Below are 18537 nucleotides of genomic sequence, written 5' to 3' on the forward strand. Positions count from 1 at the left end.
TTAATTTCCCACGCACGAGATTACTGGGTGATGGATGTCCTCCCCTGGGGTGGGGTGGGTGGGGTAAAAGGACCCCAGTTGATACCAGTGTTTACTACACTGAAGGGGCTATCCTGTATAAATAAAGATGTCTACTCTACTCTACACTTGTAATACTATCCCCCGATGGTTGATGAAATCAATCATACGCGCAGCACATGATCTCCCTCGCCTTGATCCGTCATCGACGAGACTGACACACAATACCTCTTAGACCGAAAGTCAATTGTTTTCATTTGGTATTGCGTGACGAGAAAGTTAAAAGCACGGGACAGGAATCATCAAGAAAATTCGAATTTTTTGGTTGAAGATTTCGTCTCTTGTATGGACGAAATCAAAAATCTTTGATGAAAAGTGACCATTGAAAGATCCCTTGGAATATCTTGAAAACTTTCAAGATGTTTCTGATTGCTTTTATGATGGTAATGTTTTCTGTTGGTGCGACATTCGAGCTTTTCATCTCTCAAAAACGTGGCGTCGATAACTCGAGCTGCCTGCAGCGAAACGCGAGCAAACCTTGTGGATCTCTCAGCTATGCGCTACAAATTTTACACGAAAGTGCCTTTGATGAAGAGACAGTCTTTGAGTTTTCTATAGAAGACCGACTCTACAGTTTGGAGGAAGATGTTCAGATTTTACAGCCTCGAATGAACAGGTATATTCATATAACATCCAGCAATGTTTCTACAGTAATACGCAGTGCCAATGGCCTTTATACATCAGTGATCACCATAGGGTTGCAAGACGCAAAAGCCATCACTACTTATAACGTCCATGTATCGAACATCGAGTTTGAAGAATTCTCTCCCTACGTTGCGGCTGTTGTTATGGTTTGGCAATCCAACAACATCTCTTTCACCAACTGTGGATTCCGAAACAACAATCGATCTGGTTTAAACGTATTTGACAGCGGTGTTAAAGTAGAGGGTTGCTCCTTTGTCAATAACACCTCCAACTTGCAAATACTCAGGGAATTAGACAGTCGGGTAATTCCAACCTCCGTGTCCATCTCTGGGGGGGCAGGTTTTGTGTTTGAACATGCAGTTGGTTTAACTCTTGTCATCCGAAACACAAATTTCACTGGTAACACAGCTGCAGTGAATAATTCAGAGAATTTCATTCCTCCTAGTTCATTATCGCTTCTCCCTGGTTTAAACCTGATAGGTGGGGGATTAGTAATAGTGTTCAGGTCAAACGCAAGTTCATGTGGCGCTCTGGTTGAGGACTCATCTTTTGATCATAACCATGCTACGTTTGGAGGAGGATTGTTCTACGGCTCCATTCAGACGGCTGCAAGGAATTCAATGGAAATAAAAAGGTCGAGTTTCTCGAAAAACCGAGCATCGCAAGGCGGAGGCGGTTTAAGCATCACTGTTTCCGGTGCATCCTCAGGTAACGCAATCCGTGTCACGCAATGTGTTATAAGAGAGAACTGGTCTAGAAGAGGTGGTGGTTTAAATGTATTTTTAATGAGTTACTTTGGACCATTCTCTGGATCTCTGATGCAGTTTAAAAACGCTACCTTAGATGGAAACAGTGGCCGTGCTAGTGCTGCTGTTCGTCTCGATACAACCCTTCCTGTCGGATTTCCTATTAATGTGACACCAGAATTTATTGACTGCACGATACAGAATCACTGCGCAAATTACCAGACGTACACAAGCGCCTTTACGAGTGAGAGGGTGAACGCAAAATTTACTGGACGGAATATTTTTAGGGAGAATCACGGTGCAGGAGCTCTAGAGTACCAAGAAGGTCGAATACTCGTGAATGGCTCCCTAGAATTCGTAAAAAACTCAGGATCTTATGGAGGGGCCGCCCTTTTGAGCTCCAGTCAGATTATTCTGCACCCGGGTAGTCACATGACTTTTCTTCAGAATTATGCCAGTGGTGTTGGTGGAGCAATTTTTGTATTTACGAGGTCGAAGTATGAATTCGTGCACGAGTATAATCCGGAATGTTTTGTTACTTATAGCGAAGAGAAGACTGCCCCATCCAAATGGAAGGTAAGATCTTCGAATATGGTTGTCTTTGGAAAACCCTTAATTACTGTGGCTCTCATTGAGGTGTTACATCTCTGCCAATACTATGCTAAGCCCTTGCTAGCTCTGTCCTTTAAGTTACTGACCATCCTAAGAACTTTTAGCAGACCTCGATTTACGTGGTCGGGCTGCCGACCCTGCGCACAACCCTCCTCCTTTATCCGGGCTTGGGACTGGCTGAAATGTATGCAATGCACTCCAGGCGGAGTTACATGAAGTGAAAAAAAAACCCTTTCCAGTGACCATTCTCACAGATATAAAAACGAAAAAGAACTAACAAAGAATCTCCGTTTCACTTTTCTCGATTTCCCCCTTGATAGTAGTCCATCTCGGCGTGCTATTGAGTGCACACCCGTTTGTGCGCGCCATTATGTGCAGTGAAATGTCACAAAATCACTCCAAGTTCTGTCATACCGTTAGAAAGCTTCAGTGCACAGGTTAATCACAAAGATGACTAAACAAATTGGTTTTTTTCTTTTCCGAAAGGCAACGGTGTCGTTTGTAAAGAACAGTGCTAAAATCAAAGGCGCCGCCGTCTATATTTCGACACTTAGCGCCTGTCTGTGGAACGAGAAGTATCCATTTCATAGTGTCCACGAAGCAATCCGCTGGAATAATACGTTCGAGTATCGCGGTAATTTTATCCTTCCCGCTAAGGAATTTAAGGCGCTAATTGGACCAGAGTATGACATAGCAACTGATACACACCACTTTAAAGCAGAAGGGAATCAAGACATGAATATAGAGGTAGGTTAAGCCAACGCATTCCTCTTTTTATTTAATGGGGTAAGAGAATAAAATTTAGGCAAAACGTTATCCTTACATCACAGTTGAGCCAAGACTCGAAATAATTCTAGTCCACTTGAGTCCGATTTTGGACACTAGCGACCGATTTTAGACATTACTGTCCGATTTTGGACAATAGTGTCCAATTTTAGGCACAAGTGTCCGACTTTAAACGATAGTGTTCGATGTAAGACACTAGTGTCTGTTTTTAAACACTGCTAGTGTCCCATTTTGGAAACTAGTGTCCGATTTAAGACATCAGTGTCGGATGCTAGACAATAGTTTGCGATTTTAGACACTAGTCTCCGATGTTAAACACTAGTGTCCGATTTAAGACACTGATATTCGATTTTGGACAACGGTGTCCGAATCTAGACACTAGAATCCGACTATCCCTTTCAAGACATGACCCACTGCTCTGTCAGTTCTGGCTTTTATCTACAAACCCAAGCGCGTGCCCCCTGTAGGCCTGGCCGAAGTCAGTACGTTATGTATTTTTCCTGCTTGTTTCAGCTTTCGCCAGGTGAGGATGTGTCGCTAAACATCCAGGGTTATGATGAATTAAACCACACAATCTTCACTGTCGCGACTTTATCTGAAACGGGAATCTCTGACGCTGAATCCAAACTTCAACTGAATAACATCATGCACTTGTTGTCTCCGGTCACCAAGCAATCTCTACCGTTAGCGTATCGGCTGGCTAACAACACTGTGTACGATGAGGTGAAAAATAAGTCAGTGCACCATTTTCAGTTGGAAGACATCTTCTCCACACTTAAGAACAGATACATGTTTAACGTGACCGCAGTTCCTTGTAAACCAGGATTCAAGTTTGAAGGCACACGGTGTAAATGTGATAAAACGATCGAGGGCGTACTTAGGTAAAGCTTTTTGATTACCTGCATTTTGGCGTATTGTGTAAGAACTTTGGAATAAATGTCAATATCTGAGCAACTGCACACCCACCCCTCCCCCAACCCAACAGTAACCCCAATTTGTTATCAGTTGACTGTTGTTGGCTAAAGGGAGGGGTAGGTGCGCAAAACGCGCTCTTGAAACGTTTGTTCTAGAACTTTCAGCAAGTTTGTTCTAGGACTTTCAGTAAGTTTGCTCTCCTTCGATAACATGGAAACTTAAGAACCTTGGAAGTGGCCAAACTTTTGGCAAGTCGAAGTTGGAGCCACCCTACTGGAAGCAAGTGGAAATTTGTTAGAGGCATCCTTGTCTTTCAAGTGTTTCCTTTTTTTCCCCTTCCACTATGCTCTTTTAGGAAATTAAAAGAATTTAGTTTTACTCATTATCAATTGTTGATAAGTTGGTTAATTGCTAATTGGGTTCTCAAGCATTCTGTACCTTTGCTTTGCCACTTGGCCATAATGGGTATCATCTAAAATGAGTTTCTAATGTTTCTTCGGTGTTTAACCCCTAAACTCTCAGAACAGATTAACATATAACTTGTCTCTTTAATTTCCATACATTATTTAGCAAACAGGTAACCAGAATACTCAAACCTATCAGGCAGGAATTGTTATCTTCGTCTAACATGAAATTCACTTAACTGATTTACAAGGAAATGTGTAGCAGCCAGAGAGGAGAATTGAGAATTAGATCTCGAGAGTTTAAGAGTTAAGAAAACGCGTACCTTTCTTTGACTGAAAATCTTCGCTTTAACAAACTTACATATCTTCTTTGATAACAGATGTGGTGATGATGACCGCACAGTCTACTTGAGAGAGGGTCAGTGGGGAGGAGAAATCAACGGTCGCCTGGTAACGTACTTCTGTCCTCCTCACTACTGCCGCTGCGAGCGAGAAGGCGACTTGCCCGGATGTGTATTCAAACCGAATGATATCGACAATCAATGTGATCATAACAGGACAGGGGTACTCTGTGGCAAATGTCAGGAAGGCCTTAGTGTGGGTCTAAGGTGAGTTCAAACCGTATGCATTCTTTAGTCGATGATAGTTGATGATAGTCGATGATAGTTGAGGCGCGCGCTTCCGTTTGACCACCAACTATCATGCACTATTATCGACTATCACCAACTATCATTCATTTTGAGCTTGTTCAAATTCTTCATGATAGTCGATGATAATTTTTCTCGTTTGACCACGCGTATGATAGTTCATGATAGTTTTTGGTCAGCTGTTTTCCCCGAAAATCGCCGGCTCGTTTAAAATGGCCGCCAAAAGCTCCTCGCGAGGCTCAGCTTCAGCTTCAGAAATTCGTTTTTATACCCAAGATAATAATAATGAGAAAGAAAATATTTAAAACCAAGAATCTGGAGAAAGCGTCAACTCGCAAGAATTTGAAGAGATACCGCCGAAAAAACAGCGTTTCACTAAACGTTCAACGGCGAGATGGAGTAATGACCTGACATTACGTCTAATAGACGAATATGAGGCCCGGCCCTGCCTTTGGGACATATTTTCGAATGATTTCCACCACAGAGATGTCACAGGCTGCTCGCGTGACTTTGCTCGCGCGACTCCCGGTGAACTATCATCAACTATCACGAACTTTTTTGGCCGTTTGACCATGCGAATGATTGTTGGTGATAGTTGATGATAGTTTGAGGAGAATCAACTATCATCGACTATCATGCGCCGTTTGACCAAGGCTTTACACACTATTGGTTTATAGCAGGTGGATAAGTCTTGAGATCGGTGTAACTGATCACTGCTGCGGAATAATTGTGAATGGAAGTTTGTCAATTGTAATTTATCTTTTTATAGCTGAGGGAGCAAGCGCGTGAACTAGCAGAGAAGCATCTCGTTCAGGAGGAGTATCAGTGCTCTTAGTTGGTTCATGTTAGCTCATGTTGGTTCATGATAAGCTCAGCCAATAATGATGAGCCCACAGTAAATAATCTCTGTATTTTGTCTTTCAGATGGGAAGAGTGTCTTCACTGTAACGGTGCCTATTGGATTTTTGCTATTGTCGTCATCGCTGTTGTCGCTGTGTGCGTCATCATCATCATACTCAATCCCAGCCTGTCTAGCGAGCTTCGAGGACCCCTGTTTTTCTTCCAAGTCCTCCCCTTCATCTTCAAACCAGACAACTATGTTGGGCACGTGGTACTTTCTGTCGGCAACGTACTCAACTTTGGCAGCCCCTTCTCATACTTCACGCACACGTGTCTTGTAAAAGGGATGACGAACTTGTACGCGGTTTCAATGGGATACTTGATGCCGCTTATCACCCTATTCGTCTTTGTTACATCTTACATTCTAAGCGCAAATTTTTACCTCGTGAGATTAAAACTTCGTAAACACTCGAGCCTGCAGTCATTCTGGCTGATGACACTTTTTGTATACAACTATCTCGCCGTTACTTCTTTCATGTTGCTGCACTGCCCCAAAGTTGGTGGGAAAATGGTTTTCTTCTACGATGGCAACGTGGAATGCTTCCAAGGAGAACATTTAGCTATGACTGTGGTTGCGTTCGTGGTTCTGTTTGGCTTCGTCATTTCCCTGCCTGTGGTTGTACTTATCCTCACTAAAGGTTATTGGAAGGTTGACCCACAGTATGTCAACACGCTTATTACTGGTCTGCGCCCGCAATGTCGATGGTGGTGGTCCGTGGATATGTTTCGGAGGTTATTACTACTTATCAGTTACTCATTTATTCCTCATTGGTTCACAAAGCAGGTAAGTGTCATTCGCAAACTATGATTTTTAAATGGAAATATATTCATTTTAAAGAAATCACGATGCTTTAATCGGACTTTGGAGCACTACGCAACAATTTTTATTCGCATTTCTTCTGGGAAACATCGAAAAAAATCGTTAAAGCGCATTTCATTTGACAATTTTCATGTTGTCACAAAAATGAAAGTTCCAGAACTAAAGGCTCAATCATAACGGAATACTTAGCAAGAATCAGGTCTTACTTTTTACTGAAGCCGAATCTATAATTACATCGTCTATAGAAAGCAGTACAATTTGAGGCGGATAGTAAACAACCTGGAAAGTATCTAACCGTCTGCAAACTACAATGGAACACGTGGGTTCCAGTCTCTTGACTTGTCTGGAGTATTCATACTAGCAAATATTTTTATTTGTTCGCAATTACTTAAAATGCATGTATCTTAGGAAACAAATTTTTTTTTTCTGTAAGGCTTATTTTGTTCCCTTTTAAATGAGGTATAGCACTACTCACTAGTGTAAATACCTGTCGAAAAAAAAATTAAAAGAAAAAAATATCATCACTAATTGTAAATATTTTGAAAACTGTGAGTGAAAGGAGGTAAAGCGATACACGCACATTTTCTCATCTTCATTTTAGCTTGTTTAAGGTTTAGGTTTCATCCATTCGCCACGGGAGTAGCAGGGGAAAGGAACAGGACTTTCGTCCCAATTGACACCTAACCCCTTTGTACCCATCATCCCACCCCGGGGAGGACATCCATCATACAGTAATCTCGTGCGTGGGAAATTAACGTCTCCTACCCCAACCCTGAAGGAGACGGGACCTTCATTTATTCGTCCCTGTCCAAGAAGACTAGAATATCTAACTATTACCAGATGTTATAGAAAGGTAGCAAATTCTTCTCAATTATTTTAAGACCTTGAGTGTTGGTCCGGCCGGGGCTTGAACCCTCGACCTCCCGCACAACAGTCAAGCGCACTATCCATTGGGCTAACTGGGCGGCGGTCTAACTGGGCTTGTGACTTCAACTCACTAGTTGAGATTCCAAGCCGCAATCTAACTCTATATTGTATTGCAATTCAGTGTCTCATGTATGCAGCCAATCAGATAAAAACTTAACTAAATCCTTTTGAAAAGGCGATTGCATGCTTAACTATTATCATTATTATAATTATATCAATTATTATTATTATTATTATTATTGTAAGTGGTTCGCGTAGATAAACACATTTGTTTTTGATAGGCTGTTGTGATTACAGATGATAAAGGGGGTAAGTTTCTAAAGAAAGTATGGTGCTGCGTCGGTGGGGGCATTAAAAGATAGTTTGTTTTTGTTAATTGAGCTGATAATGTGAATTGGCCACCTTGAAGACATTCTAAAGCTGACATATCGAGTGGTAACCCTTTGTCAGAGCGGAAGGCTGACGCTCGAAACATCAGCTTAAAAGACTGTCGTTGTGATCACAGTAAACATAAAACGCCCAAATTTGTTAGTTTGTTTGTTCTTTAGGTTGTCACCATTATCATGTGCGCCTTTATCCTCGCTGTACACAGCATGTTTCAGCCATATAGGAAGAAACGAGTCAATGTGGTGGAGTCGCTGTACCTTTATATCCTGTGTGTGGTCGCCATTATGCAAATATTACAGGAGTCCGATTATATCTCTAATATTGTTTGCTCCATCTTGATGATAATTACTACAATACATGCCGGGGGATTGACTTGTTATAAGGCTGTAGGGTTCTTCGAGAGGAGATTCAAGTGTTCATGTCCCAAACCGTGTCCCAGGCAACGTAATTACGGTTCCATGGAGGAGGCAGCTATCGACAGCTCTATTGATGAGGCACAGAGACGGCGCAAAGACATTTTTGATACGATCTTTGATAGATCTGAAGATGATAGCAGGGATGAAAATGGCTCAAATTATGATGGGAATTGAAGTTCAATCGGATTGAGTCATGAAAATGACACGAATCGTGGAAATCAGGAATAGGATTATATTTTAGTATAATTTCAGAGCTAAGCAAAGAGTTTCCAGCAATCTGATTGGTCGAGCGGTTCCTTACATGACGCTATAAAAACCGCTCCACGCGGTTTATATAAAATGTTAAAATAAAATGTTAATAAATGTTACTAAAATGTTATGATTTTAGAAATTTCTCTGTTGTTCAGCTCTGAAATTATACTAAAACAATTATTCGCCTCAGGTTCGCTGAATATTGTCGAATAATTCCCTCGACTTCGTCTCGGGAATTATTCGACGATATTCATCTCGCCTTCGACGCATAATTGTTAAATATAAAAGACTACTAAGACGGATAAATCTTGAGTGAGTTGTTACAGGTTTGTTGGACTTTCACTCCAAGGTGTTGAAGGAGGAATTTTTCCGATCAATATCAACGCAACTAATACTCAAAGCTTGAATTAAACAGCGTACGAACAATTTTTATTCACGAGTTGCGATGCATCACAGAGCAGAGGCTTCTTTCCTTCGTAAGAGTGACTAGCATCTAGTTTCTCTTCAAATTATCACTACAGAATCACACATAACGGTCATGAGAATATAGCAAATGATCACCAACTAAAGAAGCCTTTGTTTGTTAAACAAATTCTCCTCATGAACACGTTAGGAACTGTAAGGAAACCTATGGAGATTATGAATAAAGGCTGATATAAGGGTGCTAAGGGTTAATTGTCATCCGCTGGTCAAAATACACTATAACTTATTTCATGTAATTGTGTGACAGAGCATAGTTAGTAGAGGGGACAGAGTAGAGAATTGATATTTCGATCGTGGGAGTTAAATTGAGCGTGTGAGAAATACAGTACCCTAAGGAGGAGGTAGTACACGTTTTAAATGCGAGTGAAAAAACTACAACTTGTACTTTCATTGAGGTTACCTTATTTGCTGTGTAAATTTAGATGAGATACTTCATTGTTAATTAGTGTCGCCTGGTGACATTATGCCAATAAATTGAGTGGGATTATCGATCTTTGGCCGTGACTGTTCCTTCGGCTCGTTTGCTTTTATGGATCGGTTTCATTCTTCAGGACTTGATCAAAACCATTGCATTCTGTGACATCTTCAACTATTCTATGAAAGCCTCGTATCGAACCTTATCGATAAAGTTTAGCCAGCTTCGCTACTTAATTTAATTTTTAATTTATTCCATTTCACTGCAATTACATGGGAAAATAAAACAAAAGAACACACAATAATAACAAATTAGGTTACATAACAAGGCAGTGGGGAAGACTAGAAGGAAACTGACGAACCATACGTGCTAGTCAACCCATTATGAAGAAAATATACGGATATATAAAAAACTTAATCAAGGTATGTAACTGGCTAGCTGCTAACTACCTAACTGAGTAATCTAACTAACTTACTAACTGACAACCTTACTAACTAAGTGCTGGTTTAGCCCAGGTGTTTACATTTAGAAAGTCAAAACGAACTAAAACTCTTAGAGAAAACTAGTGAAACAGCCCCTAAGGCAAATATACTTTTAAAGCTATTGAATAGTTCTTACTTCTCTTACCCGAGGGTCTTACTGAGGCTAGAGTTATCGCCAATGGTCAAAACGAAACGGCCACTGCAAATTCCATGAAACCCTTATTTGACCCGTCTGTCGCAAACGGGAGATGAGATTCCCCGCCCATGCAAAGTTGACATCCTTTCAAAGTAGGGGCCAGTCATTATTTGTCGCATTGGGGGAGGGAGGGAGGGATCAGAGGATTTCAGGGAGGTCACATGGTTTTCAGGGGGAATTAAGGGGGGAATCAGTCGTTACGAACAGAGTATAAAGGGAGGACTGCCATTAGAGGGGGATTATAGGAATATTACAGAGCCCTATTGGGGGGGGGGGGGAATCAGGTGAATTTTACCTTAACACAACCGAAATCCTCAGACCCCTCCCCCCACCTCACCCAGGCGATAAATAATTAGACGACAATAACGTGAAGATAAACTCAGCTCGGTCCTCCCGACCACTACGCAAACCACAGAAAACCCGTGCAAGTTCCATAAACTATCTTTGTAGATCTTCAATCTGAACCTAGGAGGGAAAACAAGAAAGATAGTTCAGGAAATATTGACACAGACATTTTTTTTTTTACTTGGTTAAATTCAACTCTAGTTACTGGATCACAGAAATATGTACTCAGTTGCTTTTCAACACTAATACCGTTCGGCCACGTAACAGATGAAGTCGTCAAAAGCTTCCTTCCTCTTGGTTTTTTATTAGTTTGCTAATCATAGCCATGGGTAAGATATGATTCCATTTAAGCCTTTAACCCCTAAGAGTGGCTAATATCCAATTTCTCCTCATAGTACCACCCCTGAATTATACACTACGCTCGAGAAAATTAAGGAAATAATCACCAAATCAAGAAGCTCTTGATGGTTAAACAAATTCTTAAGGAAGTTATAGAGGAAAGTATGGAGAATATGCACTCTGATGGAAGGGTGTAAAGACGTCATTATCAAAGTCACCCAGTTCCCAATTGTTGTTATCAAACGACTGCACTAGGGCGTGCTAAGACAAAAACATTAGGGATTTGAACGGATAGTACGTGAACAACTTAACGGTCAAAAGGTCTCTCTGTATCAGAGCCAGAGTATTACGTGACAAAATACATGACGCGGGGGGGGGAGGGGGGGGAGGAGGAGCAGGTTTAACCAGCAATGAGAGTGGAAAAAAAAGCTTGTTAACAGTTTGTAATTGTTTTTCAAGTCTACCACTGACCATGTTCTGAGCCCTCAGTAGATGAGTTAAATATCGTGTCCAGAATGCTCTTCTGTCTTTCTCTCTCTGCGGCCAAACTGTCCCGATCGATCTCTGTGTCCTCCAGCTGGTCATAGTCTCTAAGTCTTTCATTTGATTCGAGTCCCCTTCTCGCGCAAACGCAATCGAAACGCTTGCGGAAGAATCGCGCAGCTTTATAAACAGCCACCATAAGTGCGTGAAGTGCTACCGCGAACACTAAAACTAAGGACGCTTTGTACCTGAACGTATCATCTTCAACAATTTGCATAATCGCCAGAGTGGCTAGAACCAATAAATATACAGACTCTGTAAAGTTAACGCGAGGTTTCAGGTAAGGTTGACAGTTACTATGGACAGCCAATATAACGACGCATATCAAAATCACAAGAATCTAGGAAAAAAAAAAAACGGATCAATGCTAGTATCTGAGAAACTACACACTTACCCCTCCCCTAACCCAACAACAGTCAACTGATAACGAGTGATAACAAGCCGACAAGTGATAAGAATAAAGACAAACATCACTACATCACTTATGGAATTATTAGTTATCCAATACCAAATTTATCCGAAATAACATTAGAAGAATTGAAAAGCAGACAGTAAGGAGGAGAATTAAAGCCTGCAGAGCAGGCGCAATTTGGACGAGCGAATGCTCAGTATTCTCCTCTCGAAAAATGGCTGCCATCTTTGATTTTAATGGCAGCGGAAGGCTGCGGAGGGAAAGAAATTTGTACTGAGGGGTGAGTGACGGTCAAAAATAAGGAGAGGGGCTGGGTTGGGCTAATGAGACCTTGGGAGAAAAAAGGTCAAGAACTTGACATTTTCTTTAAAAATAACAACTCTTGAAATAACGTTAATTTCCCATCGGTCGTACCTTCTTTGTTTGCCAGTTTGGAACGAACGCATAAGTACCAACCACGAGAACTCTTCGACATAAATCCACTGACCACCACCAACGGCGCTCGGGGCGCAGGCCGCTCGTCAGTGTATTCAGGTATTGTGGATCCACCCTCCAGTAACCATTGGTTAGAAGAAACACCACGATCGGTGGGGGGATCACGAGAAACACAAGCACGAAGATGGCGAGGATTGCCATTGGCAAGTGGTTACCACTGAAACATTCCATTGTTCCATCATAGAAAAACACGTGACTCTCGCCAACTTTTGGGCAAAACAAGATTAGAAATGAAGTCTCGACCAAATAGTTGTAGATAAAAACAACAAGTAGCCAAAAAGATTTGAGCATCGAACGCTGGCGAAATTCAAACTTGAGGCAATAGTTAACGCTCAACAGATAGGCAAACAGGAATATCAATAGAGCCAGAAAAGGAACCAAGTAGCCAAAGGCAATCGAATAGAGATTATTGATTTCTCTTACTATACATGTCTTGGTCAGATACACTAACGGCCCTCCAAAGTTGAATAAATCCGCTAAAAGGAAGACATAACTCCCAAACTGGCTGGTGGGGTCGAATATGCAAGGGAGAACTTGGAAGAAGTACAGAGGTCCTCTTAACTCACTAGATATACCGGGATTGAGCCAAATGATAAGAATACACAAAGCGATGACGAGGGGTATGACCACGCCCAACACCCATCCTGGATTGGGACAATGGACGCACTCACTCCATCTAGAAAAATAACAACTTACGGTTAAACAATAATGTTGCTGAGCTCAGTCTACATCAAAGTGAGTTACATATGATCTTACAAGGGGTAAGAAGTTGAAACTTTAGATCAATTTTTACTTGGATGTCAAAATTAATCAGAATTTGTGATGGTTCTACTTTGCACGCTCTACCCTTCGTTTAAAAAAAAAAAATTGCGTTAACCTCTTAACCAATCGGATGCAAAACTGAAATCAATCGCGACAAGGTTGCTTGCCTTTCCTCCACGTTTAATCCAGTTACGTCTCTCTCTCTCTCTCTCTGAGTTCTCACTGGCCCCTTGCGAGACTTAGGGTGGTTTTCATTGGCCGTTGACTTCTGGCTTAATGATGAGCAAGCCTATGCTCTAAGAAAAATTAAAAGGAGCCCAGCGCTCTGAAACTGTGAAATCCAGGGTGCCCAGCATATGCTTTTTATGAAAAAACTAAGATTCCTGAGTCACCTAAGAGCAAAAGTAAGGTCCCACAGCCCTGATGTTTCTGGTTTAGAAATGTACCCTCGTAAGGGAAAATTTGCAGATAAAACTTTACCTCAACCCCACACTAGTATTTCCGGAGCATTTACCACATAGCCAGCCTTCCCGGTTCTTTGCACATTGAGCAGTACTGTTGACTGCATCAAATAAACATCCAGGTAATTTGCCGTCAGTTTTACAGTCACAATACTTGTATGGACAGTAGTAAGTAACCAACAAACCATCATCAGTGATATTCGCCCAGTAACCCTCCTTTAAGTAAGTATGTCCATTCTCACATCTGAAGTTTACGAAAAAAAAAAATTAACAAACAAACAAACACAAAATCAATGGAATACACGGCTTTGAAGTTATATACTCTCAATCGGTCAGTTGGTCAGGCGATGAGTCAGTCAGTCAGCCAGCCGGTCAATCGTCAGTCGGTCGGTCACTCGGTCAGTCGGTCGGTCACTCGGTCAGTCGGTCGGTCACTCGGTCAGTCGGTCGGTCACTCGGTCAGTCGGTCGGTCACTCGGTCAGTCGGTCGGTCACTCGGTCAGTCGGTCGGTCACTCGGTCAGTCGGTCGGTCACTCGGTCAGTCGGTCGGTCACTCGGTCAGTCGGTCGGTCACTCGGTCAGTCAGTTGTTGATCGAAAGGTCGATCAGTTCGTTAGTTTGCCGGTCGGTCAGTTAGTCGTCAGTCGTTGATCAGTCGGTCGGTCAGTCAGTCAGGGAGAAGGTGAGTAGGTCAGAAGGAAAACCTTCATTCAATCAACGAAGGTAGGACATCATAGCAACTGAAAACTTACTGACCTTATACTGGGCTTGTAACTTTTTATTCTCACCTCAAAATGCCAGAAAGTTCCCTATTGCATTCGCAGGCTTTAGTTTCCTTGCTGAAATTAAATCCAGGCGGACACACTTGAAGTTCCACTTCAAAGGAATATCGATTAGGTAAAGAAGAATAGATGTCCACAAACTGAATCCTTCGTTTATTCTTTTTACCTCTGTTACACGTTTTGTTGTAAATTGTCTCTGGCACATGGAACGAAAACGGTACAGTGCTTGATTTGTTAGGCGAGAGCACATAAAGAACGTCGTTAAGAGTCAGTTTAGATGCGTTATTGGAGCTGCTTTCTTCAGCCACAAAAGCAATCGTATACACACTGTGTCCAAGTTCGTCAACTCCTTGCAGATTCAAAGGAAACTTTTGACCTGGAGCGAGCTGATAGGGAGATCCAAAAAAAACAAGACCTAGTTTGTTGGTCTGTGTACGAAAATTTCGATGGTTTGGAAAAACTAAACTGGATAGAAAGGAATGCAGAAAAAGACGCAAGTAAGGAAGGAGGGAATGAGAAAAGAGGTAAGTGGGTGGGTGAGTAGAAAGATGAGTGATTGGAAAGACGAAAAGAGAAAGAAACAGTATAGGTAATAACATGATTTCTAGTGCAATTTGGTGCTTATAAGCACGAGTAAATTTAAAAGTGCTTACCGACACCAAATTACACGAGAAATTATTTTGTCACTTGTTAATAATTTACATGAAAAAAGCATCTCAGAAAATCAAGACAGACGAAATTTTGAAAGCGCACGCACGCTACTTGTAATTTGCACTCGTGTTACTTGAAAAATGCACACATTTTCAGCTAATCAAACAAGCCCAATTTTTTCATGCTTATCATTATGGAATGAACAACATAATGAACTCATATGATGCACGATCCTCCCAGTAGAGAGCGCTATTTATGCAATAGCGAAAATCAGACCTTAAAAAAATCAGGCCTGTACGGGATTCGAACCACTGACCTCTGCAATACTAGTGCAGCGCTCTAGTACAAGCCTGATTTTTTTCAGGTCTGATTTTCGCTATTGCATAAATAGCGCTCTCTACTGCGAGGATCGTGCATCATACGTATCTACAACCGCAGTTCAAAATATATGAACTTCATATATTCATCATATCCGATAATGAACTCAGTAACCTCCGATGAGTAAAATGACGTAAAATAAAGCTTACGAGTTGAAGGGGCTATCCTGTAGGAGTTTATTCGGGTTTCAGTTATGGCATGAAGCAAGTTGATATCCCCTAAAAGTAATTCTAGTCCATAGTATGGTGTCCCCCTCCCCCTCCCCCTCCCCCTCCCCCTCCCCTCACCTCTCCTGCCCCCTTCTCGCACTTCGTCAACCTTTCGTGACAGTTTCCCACTCACCCACTCATACTCCTGGTTGGAAGAGAGAACGAACTGCCTTGCTTAAGTTTACGGCATAAATCATGAATTGTACCTTCACAGTAAAATTATCCCCTAAAGTCGAACTGTAATGTTTTGTGTCTGTAGCAATATCATACTCAGTTCCACTGAAGACGTGTGAGACACCATCGAAAACAAGCGAGTTGTTTCTGTACAAAATATTACTGGACCAGCGTAGAGCTTTCTGTGGATCGTGGTACGGAGCCACCTCACTCCACACACATCTTTGAAGAGAAGAGATATAAATAGCTGCTCCTTTCAACTTGCTGCTATTCTCGATAAAGGATACGTTAGTCTAATAAGAAAGAAGTATAAAACATATTCGAATTAATTTAGAATGTGATATAAACTTGAATAATTCAAAGAATACAAGCGCTTACCTTCCATTTTGATGGGGGCAAGTGTGGGTCACTGTAAGCCAGAAAACAGTTAGGATTAAACTCGTGTATAAACTCACTCATGATGTGTTCCCATACGAATATCGCGCCGCCCATTCCACTGGCCTTGTTTCCCATGAACATCAGTTCGCTTCCTGGATAAAGTATAATTTGACTTGATCGCAAGAACAACGCCCCTCCATTGGATCCTACGTTTTTGGAAAACACCAGCTGTCCTTCCACATGTAAAACGCAATCCTGAAAACCTCCTGCGCCTCCGCCATGGTTGCGCTGAAAACTGTTGCTTCCTTGAAACCTTATGTTCACCCTTTGACTTGTCAACGGACTAGTGCGTGCAATACTCGACATGTTATGATCCTCAAACTTGCAGTTTATAAACTCCGGGGTAACATCCATGGTGCTTCCATACGGAAGGGCAGTGGTGAAGCGAATCGCCGCACTGGCATCACCCTGGTTGTTAGTAAACACCACATTATCAAACCTCAGCACAGAGTCGTTAGGTTTCTCATCGTAATTCATGAGGAAAACATTCATCCCTGCTCCTCTCCTCGCCTTATTTTCTGCCACGGTGCAGTTTCTGATGACACTTGTGATGCTAGACGCATTATCCCACTGAGAGAATATGAGCCCCCCTCCAGTTTGTCCGGCTCTGTTTTTTACAAAAAGCGAGCCAGTTATCGACAAGTTGTTTTTCGACGCCGAGTTAGAGTCAGCGAGGTAGAATCCCCCTCCATATGTTGCCGAGTTGTTCGAAAACGTAGAGTCTTCTATCACAACACGACAGTGATTAGTCTTCTTCAAGAACACAACCAGTACACCCCCACCCCCTGTGGTGAAGTGCGAGACATTGTATGAGGGTGCAATATACGATGCAGAATCATTTGTCACGGCAGAGTTGAGGGTGAAATTTGAATTTGTTATTACCACAGAAAGAGAAACTGAAGTTCGAAACAAAAATCCTGCTGCACCACCGGCCGAGGTCAACCCTTCTTTGAACTCCACGCTGGAATTGCGTCCATTTGAAGTGTTATTTTGGAAAGTACAACTTTCTACAGTGACCTCGCTATCAAAGGCGTTTAGCCCAGCCTGTTCGTTGTGTTCAAATACACAATTCCTGAAGTTTATTTTAACAGAGTTCCATATAAGAACAGTAGCGGCGAAACGAGGGCCACAGTGTTGAAATTTAAGGTTTACTACAATTATATTTCTTGTCTGATTACTTTGACTAACTCGAAATCCAATATCGATTCCAGCAAAGACATTTGTACATCTAATGATGGATCCATATGCGTGACTTGATTGGAGAGAAATACTCCTCTTTGGGTTGGTTTGAGTAATGTTGATCCGTTTGCCCAAAAGGTAAATGTGATCTTCGATCAAAAAAATGAAGAGTGTTTGATTGTGGTTCTCTTCGTCCTCCATGGCATTCAGAGCAAATTCGATCGTTTTACATGGCGCTGAGGCACTCGAAAGTAAGCAAGATGTGGTATCATGTCCGGCGGTGGTTGAAACTCGGATTTCCAAAGCATTCGACCTTTCCTTAATAATCAAAATGCAAATGAACATAACACAGACAACGACTAGGTCATTGATACGCATTGTTGCTCAATAACGTAGAAAGAGGTGCGAGATTCACCCACGACTCTCGCATTGAAACTCGAAACTTGTCTGCCCAAATGGATTAATTGATATTCCATTTTAAACAGAAAGGTCACGTAAGAGTGTCCTTCGCAGTAGTTTCAAAAGGTATCACGCGGTTTTCACATGACTGCTATCACTTGGAGAGGTTACCAAGCACACATAAGACCGTCTGAGAGGAGACCGTACTCCCTAAACGCGCCGTCTAGGGTGGGGAAGGGTGCAAGACATGGGAAGAGAGGAGTCACATTCCACTATGTTACCAACTAAATTGTCCCCAAAGTTGAAAAGCGACTCGATCTTGCTGATTAACCGCCGATATGTGCGACAGCGAGACGCTTCCATTGAACTCCTTTCCGTGATATGCTGTCATCACTTCTTATGGTAGGTCTATGTGGGTCCATGTAGTTCTCGTCTTGAATACAGGATCTCACTAAACGCGTTGCGTAAACACAATTGATGACGTAATTTGATCATATCAACTAAGTTGAAACAGAGTGGTTGAAATTAAACATAACGAATATATATGAACTGCGGTTATAGAAACGTATTTGTGCACGATCCTCGCAGTAAAGCACTATTTAAACAATAGTGAAAATCAGACCTGAAAAAATTCAGGCCTGTGCGGGATTCGAACCACTGACCTCTGCGATACTAGTGCAGCGCTCTACCAATAGAGCTAACAAGCCAACTGGGAGCAGGTCATCAAATTAGTCCGACATAAACCCGCTCTGACAAAGGGCTAACGCTCGAAACGTCAGCATTACGGTGGCCAATTTACAATTTTTATATAACCAAATTACCATGTTACTCCCACCGACGCAGCACCACAGTTTCTTG

At 41.9% G+C, this 18537-nt stretch overlaps 2 protein-coding genes across 3 annotated transcripts; one reads left to right on the forward strand and one right to left on the reverse strand.

The window, feature by feature from the left end:
* Positions 1 to 156: 156 nt before the first annotated feature.
* LOC111323890 (uncharacterized) lies at positions 157 to 9509 on the forward strand. 2 transcript variants are annotated; one of them, XM_022927335.2, is made up of 6 exons: positions 157 to 2045; positions 2568 to 2828; positions 3381 to 3748; positions 4567 to 4794; positions 5758 to 6517; positions 8013 to 8242. In XM_022927335.2, exons 1-6 carry the CDS (start codon positions 438 to 440, stop codon positions 8088 to 8090), a joined length of 3303 nt encoding a protein of 1100 aa, XP_022783070.2. In that variant the 5' UTR covers positions 157 to 437; the 3' UTR covers positions 8091 to 8242. The 2 variants fall into 2 exon arrangements, with proteins under 2 accessions (XP_022783070.2, XP_088595490.1); XM_088739364.1 differs by having other exon boundaries at positions 163 to 2045; positions 8029 to 9509.
* Positions 9510 to 9661: 152 nt separating this feature from the next.
* LOC111323889 (uncharacterized) lies at positions 9662 to 17809 on the reverse strand. Its single transcript, XM_022927333.2, has 7 exons — positions 16042 to 17809; positions 15696 to 15956; positions 14258 to 14637; positions 13488 to 13712; positions 12165 to 12921; positions 11267 to 11678; positions 9662 to 10576 (listed from the first exon to the last, which is right to left on the reverse strand). Exons 1-7 carry the CDS (start codon positions 17656 to 17658, stop codon positions 10566 to 10568), a joined length of 3663 nt encoding a protein of 1220 aa, XP_022783068.2. The 5' UTR covers positions 17659 to 17809; the 3' UTR covers positions 9662 to 10565.
* Positions 17810 to 18537: the final 728 nt, after the last annotated feature.

This window comes from Stylophora pistillata, chromosome 11, assembly GCF_964205215.1.
Source record: "Stylophora pistillata chromosome 11, jaStyPist1.2, whole genome shotgun sequence".
NCBI lineage: Eukaryota > Metazoa > Cnidaria > Anthozoa > Scleractinia > Pocilloporidae > Stylophora > Stylophora pistillata.

Coding starts and splice junctions, on each gene's coding strand:
- LOC111323890 (XM_088739364.1), top strand. CDS start 438: ATGTTTCTGATTGCTTTTATGATGGTAATGTTTTCTGTTGGTGCGACA. Junction 2,046..2,567: donor CTGCCCCATCCAAATGGAAG/GTAAGATCTTCG, acceptor CTTTTCCGAAAG/GCAACGGTGTCGTTTGTAAA. Junction 3,749..4,566: donor ACGATCGAGGGCGTACTTAG/GTAAAGCTTTTT, acceptor CTTTGATAACAG/ATGTGGTGATGATGACCGCA.
- LOC111323889 (XM_022927333.2), bottom strand. CDS start 17,658: ATGCGTATCAATGACCTAGTCGTTGTCTGTGTTATGTTCATTTGCATT. Junction 14,638..15,695: donor GGGATAATTTTACTGTGAAG/GTACAATTCATG, acceptor TCTCCCTATCAG/CTCGCTCCAGGTCAAAAGTT. Junction 11,679..12,164: donor CAAACTGGCAAACAAAGAAG/GTACGACCGATG, acceptor TTTTTTTCCTAG/ATTCTTGTGATTTTGATATG.